At 41.6% G+C, this 20,697-nt stretch overlaps 1 protein-coding gene across 2 annotated transcripts in view; it reads left to right on the top strand.

Moving 5' to 3' along the window:
- Positions 1 to 19,038, top strand: part of LOC310954028 (semaphorin-4G-like) — a 24,766-nt gene extending 5,728 nt beyond the window's left edge. The window contains exons 3-16 of one of the 2 annotated variants that reach the window (XM_083923321.1): positions 3,878 to 4,026; positions 5,304 to 5,366; positions 5,477 to 5,575; positions 5,680 to 5,773; positions 5,868 to 5,981; positions 7,082 to 7,236; positions 8,198 to 8,373; positions 10,451 to 10,595; positions 11,342 to 11,564; positions 12,653 to 12,768; positions 12,845 to 12,999; positions 13,390 to 13,448; positions 13,964 to 16,545; positions 18,162 to 19,038. In XM_083923321.1, the coding sequence (XP_083779447.1) occupies positions 3,878 to 4,026; positions 5,304 to 5,366; positions 5,477 to 5,575; positions 5,680 to 5,773; positions 5,868 to 5,981; positions 7,082 to 7,236; positions 8,198 to 8,373; positions 10,451 to 10,595; positions 11,342 to 11,564; positions 12,653 to 12,768; positions 12,845 to 12,999; positions 13,390 to 13,448; positions 13,964 to 14,976 (2,561 nt within the window). In that variant the 3' untranslated portion in view covers positions 14,977 to 16,545; positions 18,162 to 19,038. Of the gene's footprint in view, positions 1 to 3,877; positions 4,027 to 5,303; positions 5,367 to 5,476; positions 5,576 to 5,679; positions 5,774 to 5,867; positions 5,982 to 7,081; positions 7,237 to 8,197; positions 8,374 to 10,450; positions 10,596 to 11,341; positions 11,565 to 12,652; positions 12,769 to 12,844; positions 13,000 to 13,389; positions 13,449 to 13,963; positions 16,546 to 17,476; positions 17,549 to 18,161 lie in introns of those variants that run through there. The other variant, XM_083923322.1, reaches the window with a different exon arrangement.
- Positions 19,039 to 20,697: the final 1,659 nt, after the last annotated feature.

The following is a 20,697-nucleotide window of genomic DNA, read 5'->3' as shown; positions in this document are numbered from 1 at the left end:
TCTCCATACCTTTATCTCCGTTCCTGTAAATCATCTTTTAGTGCTCAAGCCTGCCCACAGGTCCTCCTACACGGCTCATCTCCTTGTCTGCTGCCCCATCACTCTCTCATCCACTCCCCCTCCTCCACCATCCATCTCTCCGCCTTTGCACCGAAGCTCTGTCTCTTTTCCTCAAATCTTTCTTCATTAGTTTGTACTTTTCATGGTTGCGCTGCCCACCTTTTTAATTCCTTTACCTCGCCTTTTACCTCTAGTCTTAAGTTCTTTTTCGTCACCTCCTCTTGATGAGAAGACTTCGATATGCAAACTTACCTCTAATCCATTTAATCTCTGTGTTTCTTAGCAACCTGAAGGCATGGCCTCCAAATCTGTGTGGGGTAGTTAAATCATCACAAACACACACACCTGTGTTATCTACTCACTGCTGCATCACCATAAAGAAAGTGAAACATTTTTAGGGAGGGATGTTGTTAAGGGTTATTCATTTCACAAATTCCAGTGCTCAGTTTTTAAGGAGGCAAGAGGCTAAATGCTTGCAAAACGGAGAGATAACAGGTTGTTAAAAAGAATGAAACCTAGTGTTTAAATACCTTTTCACTGCGCACACTGATTTAAACCTGTCAAGTATATTGGAATTACAGTGGGTGGATTTAACTTTGTTTATTCAGTTACGCCTGTTGGCCCGTTGGACTACTCTGAACCGTAAACAGGCCTGACAATCAAGTGTGAGTTTGTATATAAGGCTGTCACGTCACAGTCTGTCGGCGAGAGGTTCAGCAAGTGTGCGTGCTTGCGTGTGTGAGTGTCCCTGAACACTGTGTACTTTGCTGATCAGCTGAGGTCCCTCTAAGTGTTTGCTCAGTAAATAATATCATCTGGGCTTCTCTCTCTGCCTCTCTCGCTCTTTTTCTTACCCTACAAAACAAATCAAACGGGCCTATTCTCGCACAATCGGGTTAGCTGAGGCTAAAATATGTTGTCAAATACAGTTAATAAATCTTCCTCGTGCTGCATCATGCTCTTAGCCAAGTAGTTTGCATTTACCTGGCTCCAGCTGTCAGGCTTTGTGTGTCCTAATGCTTGGATTACGACTGAGGAAACTTAGGCGTTGTCTTCACTCACAATGAGGCACTCATGTCACGTAGGGAAAGCTATTGTTCCAAAAAAACCCATGCAGGTAATACTCTGCTTTCCCCTGCTGCTGAGAATGAAGGGAGGGGAAGTAGACACCTGATCACCCAGGAGCAGTCTGAGATGGGAAGTGACTGCTGTTGCTGAAGTGAGCAGAGTGGATTGCGTTGTGCAGCAGCTGATAGGAATCTTAATGGCAGCGTGCTTGATATCCAATGCAGTCTTCAGAGGTGGAGGCTGAGCATACAGGAAGTCCGACACTTTTGTTAGGCCTAGTCTTTACTCAACAATTGGCAGGAAAAGTGGCTTTCTCTCAAGTTTATTTGGCTGTTAATTTCAACACTCCACCCCATCTGAAAGTAAAACCTGCTCAGCACTAATCACAACAGAAATTTTAGTTAAATTACAGCTTTGCTTGTGATTTTTGTGACATCACTGTTCAGTTACATCACAGTTGTCTTGTGGAGATGTTGTGTTTAAAACATGCGTGTGTGTTTGTGTGTGTGTTTGTGTGTGTGTGTGTGTGTTTGTGTTTGTGTGTGTGTGTGTGTGTGTGTGTGTGTGTGTGTGTGTGTGTGTGTGTGTGTGTGTGTGTGTGTGTGTGTGTGTGTGTGTGTGTGTGTGTGTGTGTGTGTGTGTGTGTGTGTGTGTGTGTGTGTGTGTGTGTGTGTGTGTGTGTGTGTGTGTGTGTGTGACACTGTGGTGAAATGTTTACCAAAGCTAAGTGGAGTCCTTTAAAGATCGTATGTTCAGAACTTTGCGTAACTCTCTGTTGCATCTCGTGACTGCAGCAAGTTCCTTCCTCACATGTCGTGGAACCGTGTGTGTATATGTGTGCGTTTGCTGTACACCATGTCTCTTTGCTGAGTGTTTGTATGAGTGAACCTCATTAGTATCTTGTCCTGTCATAACAAATGCATCCCAGTATAGCATGGGAAACTGGACGGGGGACACGCACACAAAGCAAAGTAAACTCAAACCACAGAATCTCACTTTAAGCACAAGTGGATCTCTAAAACCTGATGTTATGTTGGGCCTCTTTTCATTATCTTCTTCTTCCTCAGCAGAGCTATGTAGGATAAGCATTATCCCTTGGCTTGTATTATCCATGGTGGGATTGTAATTTCATCTCTCAGTTCATATATGAAGAAGAAAATCTTGACTTATGTTATTCTGGAACTACCAAAATTGTGGCCCTTTTTCTGTGCTAGGTAGCAACCGGGCTCTTACTGTAGGGCAATGGTACACAGGATAGATAATATCTCACACCTGGATTCTGATCCAGCGCCACCATGAGGTTTATATTTGTGGTTTTGAGGGAAATGTCTCCTCTTATATCCGATGCATTGTATTGAAATTTAGTAAAGACATTCTTACTCATGATGCAGCATGTGTCTTTTGTTTGTCCGGTTTTGTATTTGCCCTTTTTTGTGTGCGTCTGGCTGTTTGCTTTTCTTTACTTAGGTTTCTTGATATATCTTGCTACTTCAATGAGACCACCTGATTTAAATCAAGATCCCATACCTTCCCCTTTGGTGAGCTCTGACTTTTCATATAGCGGTTTCATCTGACAAAAATACCTGCAAAATAAATGACTTTACCATCAGCCTCAGTTGTGCTTATTGCCAATAAGCACAAAGTACACTAAACTAAAATGATGAACATGGTGGACATTGCACTTGCAAAGCATCCTTATGTTTATTCTCATCTGCATTCTCATTGTGAGAATGTTGCCATGCTCGGTACAAGCTGTAGTCTTGTTAACTTTTCTGACATTTTATAGACAAAATAAGCAATAGATTGATCAAGAAAATAGTCAGCAGACTATTTAATACTATAATTAAATGATTGTTGCAGCCCTAAAACATGAAGAAACAGAAATCCAAACATTTTATAGCCAGGACAGCAACCTTCAACTATTTTCTTTCAACTCATTTCAGCACTAAAAATGAGCAAAAGAAAGATAACAGATAAACTGTCTCATTTAAAGGAAGTGTGTCTGTCCTGCTGTCGAAGAGCAGCTATTGAAAATGTATCTTACTTTCCCATTTTGTCAGGTATTGAACAGCGGAGCCACGCAAAGTAAATTATCTGTGCAGATACAGTACAGCACAGTGGAATTTATATTGATTAAATTTTTTCTAGCAGTCTGAAAAATTAATTTCTGATTTTGAAGTGAGTTCCTCACAATACTTACAGAAAAGTGATCCATCACAGAAGATGAATAGATACCTACTCCTTTTATTATCATACTGTCAGGTTTGATTGAAAACGCATTCACACACATTGTGTTGCTCAAAACTCCCCCACTTTAATGGAAATAACTTTATGCACATTTAGGGGCTCTCTAAAGGCAGTTGGGGAGATGTGTTTCATTTTTTTTTTTTGTTTAAAAATTCATATGACAATAAAATCTGTTTGTATTCAGGTGTACATAATACATTAATCAGTCCAGAGGTACTGCGAATCAATTCTTGGAGTATTTGAGAAAAGTATGAACCAAGCTTGCTTTGAAAAAGTGTTAATTGTTAATCCACAGAGACGGACCACAATCAATAGCAGCAGTGGACAGTGTTTGTGCTGAGATATGCCCATGTGTGTAGCAATACAAATGAGAATCAGGCTGTCTCAACCACTTTTATTGTCCAATAATCACACTGAGGATATGATACTGATATTATCTGAAGGACATCAACAAAAGAAAAATAGTCTTTTGCTCCCACTGATCTCTCCTCTCTCCTCTCAGGTCTCCAGGGCTGCAGACGTTTCCAGTCCTCTGCAGTCAACTACAGCACCATGTTGCTGGAGGCTGACAGTGAGCGTCTCTATGTCGGGGCCCGGGGGGCTGTATTCGCTCTCAATGCCTCTGACATTTCAGCCAGCTCTGCTCTCACTGTGAGTTTGTTTGTTTCTGTGTTGCTGCACGTCGTGCGCTTCAGCTGCCATATCTTTTAATTCTGCCACGGCTTCATTTGCATTTCAACAGGAACTTTTTGAGGCAACAATTTATTATTTTGAGGGGAAACTATTTATTCCCATGTCGCCCCTTGTGTGTTTGTGTGTAGTCACATTATTTTAACACAAAAACTCAGTTTCACCACAGGAGCATCTTGCTGCATAAACTTGCATATTAATAAGGGCAAAACTAACTACTGTACATCTTCTCACTGTAACTCTCAATAGATACAGAATACACATTAATATCATCCACATATTGGGGCAGAAATAGTTTCTAATGTATGCAGTAATTAGCATAATATTTACCTCAACCCTGTGTTGCCAATTTTAATTTAAAACCCCACAGACTCAACAGAGAGTTTGACGCTGATTCAGATTTGGATGCGTATTGCCAGTTGGTGATTATGATACGGACCCCTTTTCCATTTCTTAGCATCAACATTAAAGTTATAATCCTTACAATTTTCTTCATCTCAAACCTTATTTAGGTTTTTTTATGGCTGTAATTTATAATTTATTCTGCCATTTCCGTTACATGTATCTATATGCATTCATTAGATACTATATATATATATATATATATATATATATATATATATATATATAAAATATATAATTTGCATCATCAGTGGTTGAGTCCGCCATTCCCACACAAATGGCGCTAACAAGCACAGTAACAGCAAGTCATTCACAGGATTGATCCAGAACAGTAGAAGACATGTTATTTTTATACATTTGCTTTGGTATAGCTACAGTGTTTTTTTTTTATTTTTAAAAGACATTACATTTTCATTATGGTTGCTGAAATTATTGCCATGTTGATAAAGTCATTAAAGTTGGGCATACCCTTAAGCACCTATAGAAGCAGAAAATCAGCTTTCACTTGCCATGCTACTATGTTTTTACCTGTCTGTCATAATCAGTATAATTATAAATATAACCCCTGCTGATTGTGTGCTTAACGCTCCACCGCAGCCGCTCCTACGTCTCCTGCTGTAAATACACCTGATCCGATTTTCATTTTTACAGTAGAGTTAAAAAATGCTGCTGTTCAACAACACAATAAAATCAGATGCTGTGAGGTCAAGATTCCTAATATATGAAGTATTAAAGCAAAAAAGAGAATGTTCTCCACTCGTCGGTGATATAAAACCATCCAACTTCTTGTGGTATCTGTCTGTCTGTCTTGCTATATGTTGTGTGGTGTGTGTTAGATTCAGTGGGAAGCCTCCCCCGATCAAAAACGCCAATGTCTGCTCAAGGGAAAAGACAATAAGGTAGGCAATTAAGTCCTTTCTTTTCTTCTATTATTATTTGGCCCTCTCTTATGTATTGATATCTGTTATCTCACCATAATATCTTTTCCGGCTTTCTCTTCCTCTTCTAGACGGAGTGTTTTAATCACATCCGCCTCCTCCAGAGGTTCAACTCGACTCATCTCTATATGTGTGGGACTCATGCCTTTAGACCCCTCTGTGCATACATAGTACGTCAGTTAAAAATACATCACAGCAGCTCTGTTAAATCCATTACTATAGTAGCACAAGTGCAAGTGACTTCCTCTTCACTAAAATGTTTTGTCCTGTATAGGATGAGAAGACGTTTGCGATGTCATCTCAGCCTGAAGAAGGCAGAGACAAATGTCCTTACGGCCCGACAACGGGCTACACTGCCCTCATCATCGGTAAGCGCTCCCACAGTTGTCAGTCAACTTCAGAGTTTCACTTACTCATGAAAAAACAAAAAACAAAGAAGCTGATTCATTGGTTTTCCTCCAGACCAGCAGATGTATACGGCTTCCCAGTATGAATTTAGGAGCTTTCCAGATATCCGCCGCAACTCTCCATCTCCAACACTGAAGACAGAAGATGCCCCCACACGCTGGCTGAATGGTGAGATAATCTCCTGGAATGATAAAAGCCCTTTAGCATGTTTAGGTGGCAGGGTGGTCTCTAAGTGGTCAGAGCTTCTGTCCGTCAGCCAGCTAACACAATGCTTAAGCCTCCATACTGACAAGCCTCTAATCGGCTGAAGTGGCCACAGCAACCCAGGTACTGATTCTTTATCAGTACCAGTTCATTCAACAATACATACATTCTTCTACTAATTGCTCCACTAATTCTGTCCACCACTTTGGTCCAGATTCAATTATATCACCAACTACTGCACGAATTACCTTGTAGGGATGCACCTGATTAGCGACAGAACATCGGTATTGGCCGGTTATCGCCTTGGTTGATCATTTGCGGTCAGAATCTGACAACAGTAGCAATCATATGCTGCCAATTGTTATTTTAAACATAAATATCGGCCCAGAATTTCACAATCAATGCATCTCTAATGCCATGATATTTTTTTAAAGACTTTTCCTCTAGTACCAGTGTCTACACCACGTTGACATTTGTGGTTTTGAGTACAGCCTCTGGAGTGACTGTGTGTGTGTGTGTGTGTGTGTGTGTGTGTGTGTGTGTGTGTGTGTGTGTGTGTGTGTGTGTGTGTGTGTGTGTGTGTGTGTGTGTGTGTGTGTGTGTGTGTGTGTGTGTGTGTGTGTGTGTGTGTGTGTGTGTGTGTGTGTGTGTGTGTGTGTGTGTGTGTGTGTGTGTGTGTGTTAATATATTCCTCTAAGCATGGTTTTGGGTTGAAATCACTGAAACGTGATGTTTTGCTGATAACTGAATCATCTAAAGATCATCTCCTTTCACTTATTGTTTCCACCATCTGTTCAAAATCTGTTTGTACTCTGGTTTTTAATTGCCATCCTTCCCCTCTCATCTTACAAGTAGCCAACTGCTCATGTTAGAGATGCTTATCTGCATCTATCTCACCTTTTTTTAATATTTTTGTGAGACACCTCAAGTAGAATATTTTTTTTATTGATTTGTTCAGGGCAACTAATATACTTATTTTCAGATTATCCAACTGTCATTTATCCATTTATTAAGAAGAAGAGAAACAAAGTTTGAGTCAGTGCATCTTTCTCTGCTTCGTACAGAGGCAGACTTCGTAGGCTCTGCACTTGTGAGGGAGAGTTTGAGCAGCAGCACCGGCGATGACGACAAGATCTACTACTTCTTCACAGAGAGGAGCCAGGAGCAGACGACAACCTACAGCCACAGCAGGGTGGCACGGGTGGCTCGCGTTTGTAAAGTGAGTGCAGCTTTAAAAAAAAAAAAAAGATGCAGGATACGATTTACAACTGGGAGTGAAGCCTTGCATCTGACCAGCCTGAGTGAAGTCTTGGTTGATGATAGGTGAGGTTGCTAGAATAGATGAGGGGCTGGATGGGGAAATACATTTGTAACAAAGCCCCAGTGTGATTAGAGTAGCTGATGAATGGGTTGCAGCATCAGTGTGGCTCTAGAGTGAAAGAGATGGATTAATGCAAGGGGGAGACTCACTTTAAAGCAAATTCTGCTCCATTGAAATGTGAATGATTTACATTTCCTGCTGGCCAGGAAGGAGTTAAGAATAGTGAGAGCTAACTGTACAGTGTTAAAACCTTGTTCTCTCCCGTGGCACCTTCAAATGAAGTCAGGTCACAAGTTCTCATCCTGAAAGCGTGGCTGCATATTTGTTTTTTTCATCTTTAATAGAAAGGCCTTGCAGCGGAATGTGTGACATTTGCAGTTTGCCACAGGCTGAATACATACAAGTTAAATCAAAGGGCAGGGTGCGCCCATATACAGATGCTCCTCACCGCAGCGGCCCGGGTTCGACAACACCGCCCTTTGCTGCATGTCACCCATGTCCTGTCAATCTTCAGCTGTTCTTCAAATAAAGGCATGAAAAATATCAAAGGGCAAGATTATGTCAGCTCCTGGATTTACAAAAGAATCGTGGCCTTGTATACATACACAATATATTGTACATAAATCTAAAGATTACAGTTGGGAGTTTTACCTATGAGAAGCCATGATCTTACTGAAAGTATCGTTATTCCCATGCCATCTGCTCTGCTCTGTAGGAGGTTCACGTTCCGTTTTGTGCCGCCTTGAGCCGTGTGTTCAGCCTCTTTTACATTTACCAGACCTTACCTCATATGACCATGTCTACTCCCTCCTCCCGATCCTCCTCCTCTGTTTCTCCTTTCTATCCCTTCTTCCCTCAGGGGGACCGTGGAGGCCGTTTAACTCTCCAGAAACGGTGGACGTCCTTCCTGAAGGCCAGGCTGACATGTTCTCTCCCCGAGTACGACTTCCACTTCAATATGCTGCGCAGCGTGTTCGTCATGCCTGGCCTCACACCGCAGGACACGCTCTTCTACGGCATCTTCGGTCTGGAGTGGTGAGTGGGAGCTTGTGTGTTATCAAGATCTCTGACTGACAGGGACTTTGAGGGTTCAAATGTAAATGAGTGAGATAAAGATGAAAGGCAGATAAGTTGAGACAGGAACGGGCGAGATGAAAGAGAGGAGAACTTTTTCCTCCAAGTGATGTGAAAAAAAAGAAGTTGGGTGGAGGAGTTTTAAAGCAGATTGAGGAAAGAATACTAATTAGAAATGCACATTTAGACAGGCTTAAAAGATGTTAAAGTTATAGTCCTTAACATATCCGCCCTGGTGGATTTGCTGACACCTGTCGTTACCATGGTAACAAAAAGTCTAATAATAGAGCATACGCCCATTGTCAGAAATACAACAAAAGGTAAACTGGTGAATCCGTTTACAGCACAACCGAACTCATGCTGTCTCAATAAAGTCGGTCAAAAATAATTGCGACCGGGATCAGATTTACGGTATACATGGAGCACACAACAGCAGACCACAGTAAAGTTGGTTAACTTGTTCAGGGGATTTGTCCGATATAACATCTCTTCCTCCTTGTTCCATTAAACCATTAAAAAAATTTAAAATGATTTACTGAAGAAAAATGCCGTAAAGGACTACTGTTTTGCTTATGTAGATGTTTTTTTTTTTGGGGGGGGGGGGGGGGGGGTCAAGCCTATTATTCCATAGGACAGACAGGAAATGTGGTGAGAGAGCTGGGGATACAGGCAGCAAAGGGCCGCAGGTCGGAGTCGAACCCGCTGCCTCGAGGACCTTCAGCCTCTTAACATGGGGCGGCTGCTCTAAACACTGTTCCACCGGCTGCCCTGTAGATGAATTTTTGATTAAAAATCATTCAAAGCAATTCTTACCGTTCTTGCATGTCTCACAGCGCTTCCCTCCAAAGTCCCACCCTCTTTCCTCCGCCTCCCCCTCCTCCCCCAACACGTGCGGTGAGAGAGAAATGCTGCTTTGCATTTGAACCTCCTCCTAGCGAATTCGGGGGCGATCGACCTACCCCAAATTCGCTAGTAGGAGGTTCCACTTTGACAGGCATTCCAGGGAACTTTGCCTAGTTGAAGGACCGAAACTTCAGACTTCCCATTTCACTGGAACGCAGCATAAGCAGTGCAAGTGAAACAGAGCGACAGATGACAAGCAGCAAGCTCTGCAGATATTTTTTTTCGGACCGAATAAAATGTTTGGTCAGACTTTCATCAGAAATATATGAGAATTGAATATTTTTGAGTTTCGACACCTGGTGCATTTCTTTTACATTTTGTGCCCTATGCTTATTAGGAGCATTTTAAGATTACATAAATAAAAGTGTAAAAATGCCAGAAAGGTAATTGCTTGAACTAACATCACACATTACCTTTGGCTGCTTCACCATAAAAGCCAGTTAAATGCTTTTAATGTGAAGCTGTGGAAGAAGAAAAGGTTTGGTTTGCGGTAACAGCTCTGCTCATGGTGTAAAGAGAGTGAACAGGTAGCTGTCTGGCTGTAATGGTTGAGTCTGCCACTCCAAGACAACTACTAGAGAGAGATAATTACTGAACGTAGATGCTTTAAATGTCTGTTCTAGAATAACTAACTAGTAAAAGTATCAAAAATGGGGTTAGATTTCAGTAAAACTTTAAATGTAATAACTATAATGGCCCCTTGTAGAAACCACTTTCCTCTTTTTAGTGTGGTTTATATCCTGTAAGATGTTTCAGCTTCTATGCGAAGGCAAAAGGGTTTTTGTTGGGGTGGAAAGCATAAACAAATGATTATATCTACCGCATTTTTGTTGTGAGGACACTGCTGTCTCCTCTTGAGCTCCGCCTCTCATGTCACTAACGCCTACTACGCCTCTCCTCCTTCCCTCCTACTCTCCTCAGAGATGACTTCTAACAATCTTTGTTCTATCTCTGAGGGAGCTCCTCCCCTCCCACTGCCCTGTGTTTTCCTGCCTTTTTGTATCTCACCATCTGAGCCACTGATCTACTGTACTTCTACTGCTGTCCCTATGGCAACAACGGGTTTACTGCTGTTATTGTTCGCGGCCTGTGCTCTGGTCTTTTTCTCACTGTGTGTGTGTGTGTGTGTGTGTAGGAAAAACGTGAAGGCATCTGCAGTGTGTCGGTTCTCTCTGACTGAAGTCCAAGAGGCCTTTCAAGGACCCTACATGGAGAACCAGGACTCGGGCTCTAAGTGGAAGGATTACACTGGAAAGATCCCTGACCCACGACCTGGCACGGTAAACACACGTTAAAAGTCCACCTCCTCTTCAGCCTCAAAGAATTCACACCAGAAAAACCCCAACAGAGAGCAGGTCAAACTGATCCAAAGTAAAGTTTCAGAAGAAAAGATGGAGGGAAAATGATAGTGGCCGCATCAAGGATAACCCTCAAAACACAACCAGCTTATGTCACTGAAACCCCTTTCAATGGCGATTAATTCCAGCCCGTAGCTTTGGCGACAATGGCTTAGTGCTGCAGTCGGGGCCATGGCATCGTTAGCAGGAGAAGACATTATCCACCGCAGTGTCACTTCAACACTTTGTAGGACTTAATTTTAATGCTGCTATTAAACGGAAAGGAGAAGCGGTCAAGGGCTTTAACTTGAAAGCCTCTTAGGGGAGTTGGCTGAAGGGAGGTTGTTCCCTTAGTCAGGTGCTGAGAGAGCTGAGTCGCCCGCATGTCAGCTCAAGCCGCCTGCTGAACTCACACAGACTCATTGTTGTTCATGTGAAAAGTAGCGTTTTCTCCAGACACTATCTTCCACAGGCTTGCATTTTCTTCTTGATCCCCTAATTTTCCCCGCAGACCATCTCCTTAAGCCTTGTGACATCCTCTCATCCTTCCACCATCCGTCTCTATTTACAGAGAACTTTATTACAAATGAGCCAGAAATGTCTGCCACCTCCCTGCAGCCCACACCGTGCCTTGTTACTTGCTCATCATTCCCTCCTCTTATCGCTCTCTGTGGCTTCTTTCCTCGCAGTGTATAACTGGCGCTCTGAGGGCCAGGGGCATAAACGTCTCCACCTCCCTGCCTGATGATGTGCTGGACTTTGTCAGGAGGCATCCTCTGATGTCCCAGCAGGTCCAACCTTCAGACAGGCGCCCCCTTTTGTTCAGACGGACCACAGACTACACACACATGGCCGTGCACATGATCCAAGGCTTAGATGAACGAACATACCATGTATTGTACATGGGCACAGGTGTGTATGAATTCATGTCAATCCAGTTAAATTGTGCAATCTGTTAAAAGAATAGCTGGACATTTTGGGAAATACCTACATACTTACTTACTTATAAGAGATAAGTCAGAAGTTCGATACCACTCCTGTCTGTACCCCAAATACAAAGCTATTTTACAGTTGTTAGCTTAGCTTAGCATAAAGACTGGAAACCGGAGGCCTGGTTTATTTAAGAGGTAACCAAATCTGCCAAAATCCCTTATGTTTTTATGTATGAGCTGTATCGATTACTAGCTGCATGTAGACATATTTCTTCCATGTTTTTTTTTATCCATTTCACTACAGTATAAAAATCAGAAACCTTAAAGCAGTGACTTGTTTGTTATCAAAAAAGGCAACCTGTAATTTCATCAGTGCTATTTGTTTTGGTCAAATTTCCAATATTGTTCCATCTTTATTAGGTTGTCGATGTGTTTAAGGAGGCTTTAGAGTCATCTGGCAAAACCCACTTAGTCTGCAAAGTTAATTTTTTATGAAAATCCAATGTATTCATGAGTCTATGAGGCAGGGAAAATGTTGAATTTGTTAGGAGATATACATCACAACATCATGGCAGGTTATTCTAATCCAAACTTGCATCACAGCCCCGTCCATTACCGACTTAATGCTCTTTTTCTACTTACACAAGACAAATGCCACAATATAAACAAGCTACCAAGTACAAATCAAGAATCAGAGAATTATACCCACAAGAAAAAAAAATAACATGAATTTTGGGAATCTTGTTTGTTTCTTGCATTAAAGATATTATGCTTTACTTGTCTGAACCTTCTTGAATATACAACAATTAATTCCACTCGCACTCAACAATGTTGTATGTTTGAGAGCAAAGAAGTAAATTTCCTATCCTAAGTGTTAGCCTCAAGTGTTTGCACTATATATTGCATACTGAAATGAATATGCTTTAAAGGTAGGAGATCAATCTAAAGTACAGTGATATGTTTTAGAAACTGGCTGACAAAAATTCATATTACATTCAGCTTGCAGTACAGGCTACTGTGTGTTGCTATGATCCTAATTCTGATGATTCCCCTCTTTGTGTCGCTCAGATGAAGGCTGGTTACATAAAGCTGTGGAAATCGAGGGTCAGCTCCACATTATCGAGGAGCTTCAGCTGTTTGACGAACCAGAACCTGTTAACAACCTGCTTCTCTCTGAAAAACAGGTAGCGTGTTTGACCATCACATGCACACACATGCATTTAAGGAGCGTTCTATTTAAATCTTCTTTGTCCCCACCAGATGAGTGTGTACGTGGGCTCTCCATCAGGCGTGATGCAGCTTCCCCTCTCTAACTGTCGCAGATACACATCCTGCTACGACTGCATCTTTGCCAGGGACCCTCACTGCGCCTGGAACGGAGCCCAGTGTGTGGTCATAATGGCACAAGCAGACAGGTGGGTGCTGAAGGGAGTGTGTGCGTGTGTGATTGAATCAGCTGAGGGCTGCAGGTGCCCTTTTGTGTGTTTTGATTTGACTTACCTCAAGTATCGCAGCGCCCTGTCAGTGTCACCTCCCGGAACTGTTGCATAATCACAGCGCTGGTAGAAACTTGATGCTGGTTGAGATAGTAAACATCACGTGCAGCTGTGTACTTTAAGCTACTGATTAAACATGGACTGATTTGCTTACTCAGTAGAAAGCTGTTATGGAGGCAATACATGATATGAGACAGAGTATAGTATGAAAGCTCAGTGTATGCACCAGCACTACTCCATATATAACACCAAGTACATGTTTATTCTTTGCACTTATATTCTTGTGGTGTGTTTTCTCCCTCTTTGCAGATCCACTTTAATCCAGGACATCCAACATGGCAACAGAGGATGTGAAAACACACTAGATGGTACGCAGAAATCTCATCTGTAACTATGTGCTGCTGCTTGGGAAAAAAAGTTTGCTTTTAACATAATAAATGATGAAAGGGAGATTAAAAATAGAGAATGTTAAGAGGGACTCAAAATTGCATAGTTGTCATCAGTTGGCATGAAGGCCTCTTTGAAAGTTGATTATGCGCACTGTGTTGGTAAAAAAAAAAAATCCTGTCTTTAATCACATTTTTGCCATCTCTAGAGAAAAATCTGTTTGATATTCAATGCAGGCAAAATGCCTTCTCTCACTTCACAATTTCAGTGTGATGAAACATCCACTACCCCTTCGTTTTTCTCTCTCATTACAAGGTAAAATGGTGGCAGAAATGAAAAGATATGGAATTGGAGTTTATACCTCAATAACTTTGGACAGCCTTTGATAAATTTAGTAGGTGTTAATTTACATATAAAATGAGTCAGAGGCCAAGTTGTGAGTTTTCCTGTCAACTTAATACAAAATTAGTATTCACTGTATTAATGTGTGTTACAGACGTTGTCACGCGGAGCCGCACTGTGCGGGTCGGTGATGATGTGCTGCTGCAGTGTGAGCTCAGCTCCAACCTGGCAACGCCGCTCTGGACTCTGGATGGCGTCGAGCTGCAGGGTTACGGCCTCAACTCTGGCTTCAGGACCGGCACCGACGGCCTGCTGATCATCGAGGCCCGGCAGGACCAGAGCGGACTGTACAATTGCTACTCTGTTGAGAACAGTATCAAGGTCACCATGGTTGCCTACAACGTCACCATCCGCCTAGATCTGCCCCCTCCCCCACCTGTTGAGCCGACTGAAGACCCTTACAGTTTCTACGTCACCCTGACAGCACCCACTGAGCATCCCTCCTTTGAGAGGGCCGTGCCACCAGCCCCGGCCCCTCTCCTCCCACACTCAGAGTTGCTTTCCCCCAGAAACATGGAGGCCATGTATCTGTCCCTCATCACCATCCTCGGAGGCCTCTGTGTGGTCCTCACCGTGGTCCTCGTCTATGTGGGCATCTGCTTGCGAGTGGGCAACAGAGGAAAGTACTCATTACGAGCCGCAGCTTCTGCCCACCCGAAGAGTAGTAAGAAGCACTACAGGAACCGAAAACAGCACAGAAACTCCTCTCACATGGAGCTAAAGACCATCTCAAGCCACTGTAACGGCAATGGCATTTGTAATGGTGTTTCAAAGCAGCATAACAGGGACATACAGGACGGAGGCTTCCTCCAGATCGTCCCCGGCGAGGGTCACCCATCGCCCAATAAGGAGTCTCCTCCCCCAGCCCCTCCTCTCCCCCCAACCCCGCAACATCCCTCTCCAGAGTGTGAGTTCCCTAACGGGCTGTCGGCCACACTGCCCAGCGTCCTGAGGAGGATGAATGGCAACAGCTACGTGCTGCTGAGGCAGAGCGAGTCAGAAAGCACGTCACCGCTCTGCTACTCCTTCGCAGAGGAGCTCAACAAGATCTTGGAGAAGCGGAAACATACTCAGCTGCTGCCCAGGCCGGACGAGAGCTCTGTGTAGAGAGATGTAGTTCCTCTGTGGTTGGAGCGCTGCTGTGTTCTCACCTGGTGCTGAAGTGCCTGTCATACGACTCATTGTTGCCGACTAAATCAATGAGAGTCTTAACTACATTCTTTACTTCGGATTTTTGTCTTTTTTTTACAAGTCCACCTTGAGGCATTCCTTCTTTTTGAACCTGTGAGCTGCTTGTAAAGCTTAATTCCCAAATCTCTCAACACATAACAAGTGAGAATGAGAAAATGCCAGTGAAAGAAAGAATGCAATCTACCTCACCTTAGTACTGCCCAGGAGGACGTCTGCAGTCAGCCTGTAGTCTGATCCGAGCATCAAGGCTGAGATCTCAGCCGCAGAAATATCTCTGACGACAAGCAGACTCCACCGAGGAGCGGAGCCCCATGGGAATATAAATACATGTGAAGACTTCTGCTGGGTGGCGGCCATATTTGGCTCGATTTGAACTGGAGGGCAGCTAGCCAAAGTTTGTTTGCACTGACAAGTGCACAGATGGCCTATGCATTTTTAAAACATGACATTCACACTTTATATATTTTGAGGGAGATGGACTCGGTGAGCGAGAGATCTTAGTTTGCAATGTTTTCTCTTTTTATACTGACTTAATCAATTGCAATAACCAACACAAAATAATATACAGTAACTCATGACAGCACAACATTTTATACCAGCCATCGTTAAAAATGGTGAACTAATCATTATTTAATATAACTATTTACCATAATTTGGAGATAAGTAATTGAAGAATTCTTAATTACATTGTTTAATATGAATCATTAATGGCTTAATGTACATTATTGAATAATTCATGAATTCTAGTATTAACAATTTAAATAGTCATTTACCTGTATATGTAGTGTTAAAAATGGTAAGAAACGAAATCAATAACCTTTGACATTTTTTTGGTAAATACCTGATATGCAGGTAAACTTTTAATTGTTTGAATATTTGCAAACACAAATCAGCATACCTGTAATTTTAAGCTGCAGCTGAGGCTCACAGTCCATCATAAATGGTTAAAAATGGTCTCAAGTCTTATGTTTCAACTCATGTCTGCAATTCCTCTAAACAGGTAACAAATGGCTATTTAACATAAATTTACGTAAACATTACTGTAGTAGGGTCCACAATTTATATAAAATGTATAAGTTATTAAAGAATATACAAGAAAATTATGTTATTTTATCTTAATCTAATTAAAGAAATATTAAATAGTGATTATTTCACCAAGTGTTAATAGAAAACCTGAAGAAAATATGACAGTATTATTGATGCAAATGCACTTTAAATACCAGTTTTAAAGCGCAGCGGGAAAGGTAATGGATGCTATTAAGGAATTTGACCCTCCAACCTGTCAAGGCAAGAGGAGCTTTTGGATTGGCCGTTTCTCAGTATGAAGGGCTGCAGCTCTGTGGACCTCATTGGCACATGTGGATTAGAAGGAAAACACTGCCTGTGTCTCAGCTGAGCCTCAATCCCCTGCTGTGTGACGACACCCTGCATGAGACTATAACACAGAAAGACTATGGGACACAGTGTGCGCCAAAAACATCCAAGGTAAATCACTGTTATATCTTACCAACACATCTCCTACACAGGCATGTTGCCAAACTAGCACTTAAAGGAATAGATCATGGAGCGGTCACTGCACCACTGTTTTAAAGACTGAACGCACAACGTTATCTCACTGTTTACTGGATTTGAATTCATCTGTACCCTAACAGCTTGCTGATCCGACCGCTGGGTTGTTTACAATTTGTGCAAAAGTTGAGGTTCAGAGATGTCCAAATGAAAACAGCTGATTCACAGATACTCAAACAACACATTACATTTCTGAGAGGAACAATATTAAAACAATTTCTAGAGCAGATAGAAACAATCTTTTTACTACATCATAAACAGACATAATCCCTTAATTTGACAAATACACACACTGTGAAATGTCCCAAGTGGCGAGTTAGTGAGCCAGCGAGTTAACTCATGGGGAAGGTACTTTTAAAAATTGACCGACAATGTGGTCTCTGTGCAAACTTTAGTGAACAACTTTATTTATAAAAAAGAAATGAGTTGTACTATAAAGAATGAATAGAAAAAGATTAATTAGCATGTTCAATCCAGCTACATCACACAACAAAACATAGCAGAAGGTGTTATAAACTGTGTCCTTTGCTTTACGATACTATCTGCTGATTAACAGAAATACCATAAGCAGTATGAAATATAGTCACTCCACTAATATAATCTTAACTTCCTAGAAGATATGGTTTGAGAATTGAAATTGTGCAAAAAAAATCCATAATTCCAGAGCTTAACATCTCTTGGAAATGTCCCGACCCTTTCCAGCCCTCAACTTTAATTTCTTTTGCAGGTTTGTCTTTACTAAAAGGAAACTAAAATCATATTTTAATATTTTTACTTGCATCACAAATGCTTTAGACTAGTTTGGTCATTAACATTCAGCATCACACTGTTTATTTTCCTCTTGCAGCATCTCAATGTTGATCTTCTGTCAGAGGGCAGCGTTAATTAAACACTTGTCTGACCTTATGCTGAAGGAGGGAAAGAAGAGACAGAGTGAGTTAGAGATCTCCCACTGGGATTTACAGTATGACAACACTCTCAAACTCCCAATTATTTTCTCATACCCTTCGGGGTCAGACCGGGGTTTTGTATTTTATTACAACATGTCAAAATAACCATGCAAAAGCATCTCTATACACCATCTGCTTATATGTACAAATAGAAATTCATGCACCACTATAGACGATCCAGAGACCCACTTCTATTACTGCACGTTTGATTGAATCTAGCAATTCTGTGATGTCAGGGTGTGAGATTCTGTACGTGCTTCACAAGAAGCCAAGCTTTCCCGTCAGTGGCACTGATCAAAGACATGAAAGGAGAAGGATGTAGCTGCAGACTTTCCACGTTAAAATCCTTCATTAAAGCCCTTTGACCTCATTTCGAAGCACAAGACAAGGTGAATACAACGGCAGGGGCTTTATTTGGCATGTTTCCATTTCGTACTCCTGCAAAAATACTTTAAATCAGTGTTGTTAATGTGTAAATACTTTGAGCTGTGTGGTTTTTTTTTGGTTTTTTTTTTAAAAAGGCCCAGTCTACATTGCTGACACTTGCTGTATGCCTGAATATTTTCCCCTTTCTCATTGCAGGTGTTATGCGCATAGGTCAGTTTGAGTTTTTCTTAATTTAATTCCTGGGAATACCATCGCTCCACCAGCGTCAGATGGCAGGACCCGCTGCAAAGATGTTCTTTAAATGAGCAGTGAAATGAAATCCAGCATCATTAGTGGACAGCGGAGCCAGAAGAGAAAGATAAGCTGGATAAAGGCTACAGCATGAGAGCGTCTGCGCCTACAGCTCTGCTTCCCCACAACTGGAACGAAAACTGTTGGCTGCAATGTCATAACAAGCAACATTTGTTCAGCAGCGGCTTTTTGTGTGCAGACCATTCTCGCCTCTGTTTAATGCAAACTTGTTTGACAGACTTATACAGTGCTTTTTCCTCCAATTGCTGCATGAATTATGTTTCAACACTGCTGTTTTTTTCTTGAAGTCAAGGAAACAAAGACTCATCTTAAGATTTATGAAAAGTGCCAAGGTTGATGTTTAAAAATACATTTGTGAGCCTATTTTATTGCAAAAGCAGAAGAAAAGATTCTTTAAAAAAAAAAGCTAAGCATATTTATTTTGTATTTTTGTATATTGTGTTTTGGAAGTTATTCAAATGTATTCAATGTTGCTGTTTAGCCGCCACTTGTGAGACACCCTCCTTACAAATGGGAAGGTCACAAGTTGCCTGTGTTGCATGCAGAGGCTGTACCAGCACCACGGAATTTAATATTTATGAGCTACTACTAATGGGAGGAAAAATACACCAATTTACTGTTTCACTCTAACCTATTAAATAGGGATGAATCAGAGTGTACCTGTTTATCTGTCACTGTAATGTCCACATAATAGTTTTGATCTCTATTTGCATGTTACACCATGTTTGTGCACACAGTAAAGTATTTTAATAAACTAACACAAAGAATAACAGGGCAGTGAGTTCCTTCACATTTCAATCGTAATGAGTTCAAATAAACCTTTGTACTTCAACCTCTTCCTCTCCTCATCATTGCTTGTGTATATTTACACTTACATTTCACAAAGGTAGATAGATGAAACTACTATTTTTTTTTCATCCAAGAGGAGGCTGAGCGAATTGTATGAGCTGGTTAATTTGGTTGGACTCAGAAAAAAGGAGGTGTCTGCATTGAGCTTCATGTATCGCAGCCTGGGGCTGTAAAACAGCACAGCACAGAGGTTGATGTCTCAGGACTGGCTCATATCCAACTGGAGAGTGTCTAAGGACAGTGTTGTTGAAACATACAGCATGTGTCCTGTGAAGGCATTACAAAAGAAAGTGTTACCTCAGCTTTAATAAAAGAACAGCGATTCTTTCAGAAATGCCACAGTCAATATAAAAGATAGATTTGGGCCTGTTGACATGTACCTCGGTGTGTGGGCAACACACAGCTTTCAGACAATAACTCAGTTGTTGTAATATATTACAAACGGCATGACAAAACACCCATAAATAGGACAGCCGTGTCATGCACGCTCAGTCAGACACAGCCAAAGGGTGATTCATAAAAGTGCCAGGAACCGGCAGTGCATACAGCTTGACATGTGATTAGCAATCTGTCATGGTTTGTGTGTTATTTACATAATGCTGCCTCGGTTTTAATCAGAAACATTGAGAGCCTGTTCTGCCTCTCGTGGGGAATATTTTCATTTACTTAAAATGTGCAGATTAAATCCAATGCCGCTTTCATGAGGATGTGCTGTGATCAACAATGACACAGTGTGAGTTGAGTGCAGTTGAGTCAAGTGTTGTAGTCTATATGTACACTGGGGAGACCCCCACAAAGAGTCACATGCTAAATATGACTGCTATATTTAAACGTATACTTGATGAATTTGCATACAATTTTATAAAAATATCCATGTTTGCCAGAGGGAATCATAATGACTTCAGTGATCACATGACTTTTCTTCTAGCGCCATCATTTGCATCTTAACACTTGCAAGACTAATGACAGTCCCATCAGCTGCACTTTGTGTGTACTATGGGGATGATGGTAAACGTGACAGTGATTAGCATCTGAATTTTAGCATTGTCATTGTGAGCGTTTAGCCTAATATACAGCCTCACTCTTAGTCTTGTTCACTTGTGAGTAACTGGATCATTTTACCTCTCTGGGCTCCTGAAAAATATCAGCCACTGCAAGGGAAACTTTGGTGTTTTTCAACCCCTATTTTCCCATTTTCCCGGGGACAATGAAATTGGTCCAGTATTGAGAGAGAGACTAAACGGGCTGCAGTATACTCTTTTGGTGCAATTGTGCCCCATCAATGTACTTCCACTAAAAGTGCTTGCTTTTGCTTAGATTTTTTTCTTCAATCTTTCCTTTTCGATATTGTGTCTAACCAAGTCTCTATTTAGATGACATCGACAATGTAGAAGAGGCCCCGCGAGATTTCATCACGACACAAAAACAAACCGATCGGATCAAGCAAAAGGTTAAGAAAAAGGTTCTATTTATCTTCTGTAGGGTCCTTTTCATAATGTTGTCAGACACTAATAACAAATGGAGCCTGTCAGAGGCAAAGACAAGTACTGTTAGTGGACGTACACTACGT

Source organism: Echiichthys vipera (genome assembly GCF_963691815.1).
Source record: "Echiichthys vipera genome assembly, chromosome: 11".
Taxonomy (NCBI): Eukaryota; Metazoa; Chordata; class Actinopteri; order Perciformes; family Trachinidae; genus Echiichthys; species Echiichthys vipera.
The sequence above is the reverse complement of the archived record's forward strand: the minus strand, read 5'-3'. Positions and strand labels throughout refer to the sequence as shown.